We start from the raw sequence: 5794 nt of genomic DNA, 5'->3' as shown, positions 1-5794 counted from the left end.
ATTCAATAAAGTGGCTAAATTAATGAGAAAATAAAACATCAACAGGTGTTGACATTTCCAAATCACACAGCAGTAATGACTTTATGAACTACTTTACTTTCAAGATCGATACTATTAGAGATAAAGTTGTAACCATGCAGCCGTCAGCTACAGTATCACATCAGATAGTGTGCTATACAGTAGATCGCCTGAGGAACAATTCCACTCATTCTCTACTATGGGAGAGGAAGAATTGTATAAGCTTGTTAAATCATCTAAATCAACAACATGTATGTTAGACCCTATTCCATCTAAGCTCCTAAAAGAGGTGCTTCCAGAAGTCATAGGTCATTGAATGTCATATATAACATTCATTCCTGTTTTTCTCTCCCTTCTCCTGTCAATTTCTTAGGCACACCTACCTGGAATGGTTATTGGTCTGGGAAGATGTCAATTTTTATTAGCGGGAGTGACGTCATGGCTTCCGCCACCAATCTTGTCCGGCACCAGAGTTTAAAAGTGCAACAGGATGTATGCAAAGACAGCTTTGCTTTCCTGTTCTTTTGTGATTGTTGTTAGTTTGCTCTTTTGTTAATTTTGGTTACATTTAGTGACATTCCTACTGTACCTACTACTGTATAGTTTTGAGTTGACATTTTGTTTCTTTTTGCTATTTATGTTTGCCTGTATTATTGTTATTTCCAGAATTGTGTTGAACTTTTTGCCCTAAGGGAAAACGGGACAGGTAGGATGTCACATGACGTACATTTTGCAACACCTAGGGACTTTAATGTATAGACACCCTAGTTAGGAGTGAGTGCCACTTTTGTACGTTTTTGTTTTGTTAGGTAGAATAGGAAAGTTATGGCGTGAAAACGCTGAAGACTTGTTTTCCTTATTTTTTTTTTCTTTTATTAGTAGACTTAGAGGTTGAGTTTGAGTCCCTTTTATTAGTAGAGATAAATGTATGTTAGATGGCGCCACTCGTGTCCTTCTCTCCGATTTATATCTGTTCTCTTTCTTATTATTTAGTTCATATAAAATTGTATAATTTCCCTTTTTGCTGTTTTGTTATTTTATACACTGTCTTTACTATTGTTGTCACGCAATAAACTATGTTTATTGGCAGGTTTGTGCTGCGTTTGTCTTTTGCTAGCCTCACCAGCATGTACAATGATCACAATCTCAATGTTGCCTTTCCTAACCCTGGATCCAAATTAGGAAGTTGTAACACCCTTTTCTGTCCAAGACACTAGAAAAGGTAGTATCCTCACAATTATATTCCTTCTTAGAGAAAAAGGGTATCTGTGAGGATTTCCAGTCAGGATTTAGACCGTATAATAGTACTGAGACTGCTGTAATTATAGTTATAAATGACCTGCTCTTATCATCTGATCGTGGTTGTATCTTTCTGTTAGTGCTATTGGATCTTAGTGCTGTATTCGACACTATTGACCACACCATTCTTTTGAATAGACTAGAAAACTTTATTGGCATTAGTGGAAGTGCATTAACATGGTTCAAATCATACTTCTCTGACTGCCATCAGAATGAAGTGGTATCATACCGATAACAAGTGCAATATGGAGTATCTCAAGGCTCAGTAATAGGGGCTGTTACTCTTCATGCTTTACATGTTACCCTTGGAAGATATCATCAGGAAACACGATTTCTAGAGGGTGGGCTTTAGGTATAAGTAAGTGTTCAAGTAAGTGTTAGGTTTGGTTGTTTTTACCAATTTGCGGAATGCATAGTCGTTATAAAAAACTGGATGACAAGTAATTTCTTACTGCTAAATTCTGAAAAAAACTCAAAAAAAAAAAAAAAAACTAAAAACTCTGCATGTAATAACTTAGAACACTGTCTAAGACTTGATGGCTGCTCTGTCAAATCTTCTTCATCAGTTAAGAACCTAGGTGGGCTATTTAATAGCAATCTTTTATTTGTAAGTAAGTTTTCTAGTATTTGTATTTCCTTAGAAAGCCAAGTTTCTAGCATTTGTAAAACCACATTTCTATGCTTCAATGTCAAATGCAGAAATGTTAATCCATGTGTTTATGACCTAAAGGTTAGATTATTGTAATGCTTTAATGGGTGGTTGTTCTGCACGCTCAATAAACCACCTTTATCACCTCTGGCTTTAAGAACTGGAAGAAGCCCAGAGAGAGGTTTGCATTATATAATCATATATAATTATATAATCATAAAGCATATTAAGCAAAAAAGGTATACAAAAAAGGTACACCCACACACACCCACACTTTTGAAATGTTGGCTACGCCCCTGGCTCTAAAGAAGAAGAAGAAGAAGAAGAAAAGAAGAAAGGGAGAAGAAGAAGAAGAAGAAGAAGAAGAAATATTTAACCAGTGATCTCAAGCACAATATTGAAAATGCAAGAGACAGAGCCAACTAATTAGACAGAGCCGACTAATTACATCGATCCCAGACTGCCATCTTGTGGCAAGTATGATTATTACTGTGCCTCAGAAAGAAGTCTTAAAGGCACAATATGTAAGATTCTTTTATTAAAATATCCAAAAACCACTAGAACAGTGTTATATATTTTGCTGACTTGTGTACTTACATTATCCCAAATGTTTCGAAGAATGTTTAAATCCAGAGAAATAAGCAATTTTAACTAGAGACACGGACTGTGTCCATAGTGTCATTGTGCCACCTGCCAATGACGTCATAACCCCTCAATTGCCAGTTTTGTTTTGTAGAAAACATAGAAACACCAAAGACGCTTTAGTATGTTATGCATTTTATTAGAAAGGTGACGACCGCAGAGAGTAGTATTACAACAGAACTTTCAAATGTATCTAGTATGATAAAACAATGCTGCTTTACTCCACATATGCATGACCGGAAGGAGCGGAACCGGTTGACTGTGGCCATCCCTTTAGTGTTGAAGCAGCCATGTCAGGGAGATGCTGTTTGTATCTAGGCGAAAGCCAAAGCACTTTATTTGGCCTTCCAAAACTAGATGCATTTATTTATGTTTATTTTTAATTTATAACAGAACAGCAATGTCAACATATTCTGTTACTCGAAATACACAAAATAATGATCTTTGAAAAAGCATCATACGACCCCTTTTTTTTCTGAACTGTGCAAAAGTGTACTTTTTTTTTTCTGAAAGCTATAAAAATGTCCAACACAATTTCAGATCATGTTTTATGTATAAAAACATTCTGTGGTGGAATTGATTGTGACTAAACATTTGAACATTTTTGGAATAAAAATGTCTTGCTAATTTCACTTTAATTTATTCTAAATGCACAAAAAATAATAATATTTTGTCATATTTGCATCACCTGCAGCTTGGAGATTATGCATAAAAATATCCTGCTCACAAGTGATGTTTACCTTCATACTTCTTTATTTTCTTTACACATCAAATGTGCCATATTTCATCTAAAACTCTTCACTGCACTGTTGTCTTCTTGGTAAGAAAATACTAACTTTCCAAACATTTTATTATTATTATTATTATTTATTCATGTTAAATGTTTTCACTTCACAGACCCTGGTCATTCTATGTTTCTGCTGTATGCAGCAGAGCAGTGTTAAAATATTATAAATATTATATAAAATATCACATATTATATTTTATTAGGAATCGTATAGGGTAAACTTAACTAGAAATTAACTTTAACTTGCAATGCCAAAAGTCTGATTAAAGAGATATCATAACCCCATTTTATGTTCCAATAAATTATGAAGTTTGGACATTTATTTCATCATAGACATTGTGCAAACAATTTGACTGTTATTTCCAAATATGAGTGATGTTGTACAGTCTGGTTGAATCTGTAAATGTGCAATCGCAGTTCAGAGCCAATCCAAACAGATCTGACCTTGAATGTCATTGCACTCTAATTGATTAGAAACATGCCCTTAGATTATATTTATCTTTCCATTTATAGTTTTTCAATGCTGTAGAATACTAGAAAAATAAAGCACACACATTTGATGCAACACTAACGCATATAACCTCAGCTGATATCAGCTGATACCTTCTCCATGATACAGTATTATTACTTGAAGAGATCTTGTCTGATTTGAGAAATAAATCCCTTGTGGAAAACAAGTAGAATACACTGTGAAAAACCTGCAGTTGTTACCTTAAAGAGCGATATTTCTACCTGATTTAACCCATATTTCTTTTTCTTGGTATAAAAGAATGTATTTAGGTTGATTGAGTGATGTTAAATAGTATTTTAGACTTGAATTAACCCGGTTAATTTAGATGTTACCATTAATTTTCTGTTTACCGTTTTGTCAGTGTACTTTTAAAATGAGAGATTACTTATTATAGATTATATATATAATATATATATATATATATATATATATATATATATATATAAATAAATTCTTAAGTGTAAACAATGTGATAGTTTGGACACTTAATTATTTACAATTAAACTAAAAAAAAAAAAACTGACCCACTGAAGTAGAACATAAGTACATTTTTATATGTAATTTTACATTTCTTTTTTTTTGTCTTTAAAATATGATTAAAGTGTGCTGTTGAATGTACTCTCAAGCATTAAACTAAAACATACTTTAATGTCTTTTCTATTTAAACACACTACAGTTAAAACTATAATCAAGTACTTTACCTGTGCTTTATTACATTAGTCAACACATCACAATAATTGTACTTCTTTAAAGCATGACAAATGATCTTTAAAACAGTGATTTAAATTGTACTTTAAAGTAAAACTTTTAATTGGACATTTACTTTAAAGTAAAACTTTTAATTGGACAGCATTACAAAGTGTGCTTTTTTTTTTTGTGCTTTTTTAATGCAATTCTGGCATTTACATTAATTTTTAAATATTACTCTTTAGTACTTTGATTATTTTTATTTTAGTTTTAAGCTTATATTATGTGCAGTGTCTTTTTTTTTAATATAAATTTGTGAAGTACACTACAAGTACACATTTAAGCACACTTCTTATTCACAAGGGATGGTCTGATGTAATGACCATTCTGGGGTCAGTGGCCTTCAGTAAACTGCTCGGCCTCAGAACGGCAGCCAGAATGTCACGCTGTGAAGAAATAAGGGGTTAGGGAGGGGGGTTAGCTAAATGGGGTGCTTTAACTGAACTCAACCACTAGCAGATCAGGCCACCATGTTGCATAACTGTTCCGTGTGACCCGTCAGACAAGTTATAAAAAGAGCCTCTTTCTTCAGATTTTGCACTGCATCCAGGCACCGGCTGCTACACCATCTAATCAAGAGACGCCCTCAGCCTGAAACCCACCTCCAGCAACCATGCAGTCTGCCGATTCCAAGCTCAGCCGAAGCTCCCTGCTGCTGGCCCTGAGGCGCTACGGCACAGCAGTGCACAATATGGAGCAGACCGTCCTGCTTCCCAGCCTCCTCAGAGATGTGCCATACGATGACGGTTCGGACTGTGAGGCTGCCGACAACAGCATGGACCTGTACGAGTACTACCTTCTGCTGAAAGCCATCAAGAACACGGCGGAGAGTGGCCTCATCCCACATGACGATGCCAAAGCCAAGAGTCACGCCACCCTGCACAAAGGCCTGGAGCCACTGCTGGAGGCAGAACCTGAGGAGCTTTTCCACTTCCATCTGCGAGGCCTGTACACAGTCATGGCAACGCTCACAAAGAAGTCCCAGAACTTGACTGAGAAATACTTGGACATCATTGGGATCAGCCGTTAGGATTCAGCACATCTTGAGAAAACATCCATCTTGGGTTGTTGCAATTACCTGGAAAGCTGTTTACATCCTTGTCACTATCTATGTGACATGCAATTAAAATATTACAAATGA

The 5794-nt window shown here is 35.3% G+C and overlaps 1 protein-coding gene across 1 annotated transcript; it reads left to right on the top strand.

Moving 5' to 3' along the window:
* The first annotated feature begins 5174 nt into the window (after window positions 1–5174).
* Window positions 5175–5794, top strand: LOC109051831 (mid1-interacting protein 1-B-like). The gene has a single exon (XM_019069315.2). The coding sequence runs from the start codon at window positions 5267–5269 to the stop codon at window positions 5681–5683; it is 417 nt and encodes a 138-aa protein (XP_018924860.2). The 5' UTR covers window positions 5175–5266; the 3' UTR covers window positions 5684–5794.

This window comes from Cyprinus carpio, chromosome A15 (assembly GCF_018340385.1).
Source record: "Cyprinus carpio isolate SPL01 chromosome A15, ASM1834038v1, whole genome shotgun sequence".
NCBI lineage: Eukaryota > Metazoa > Chordata > Actinopteri > Cypriniformes > Cyprinidae > Cyprinus > Cyprinus carpio.
This window is presented reverse-complemented; position numbering and strand designations above follow the sequence as displayed.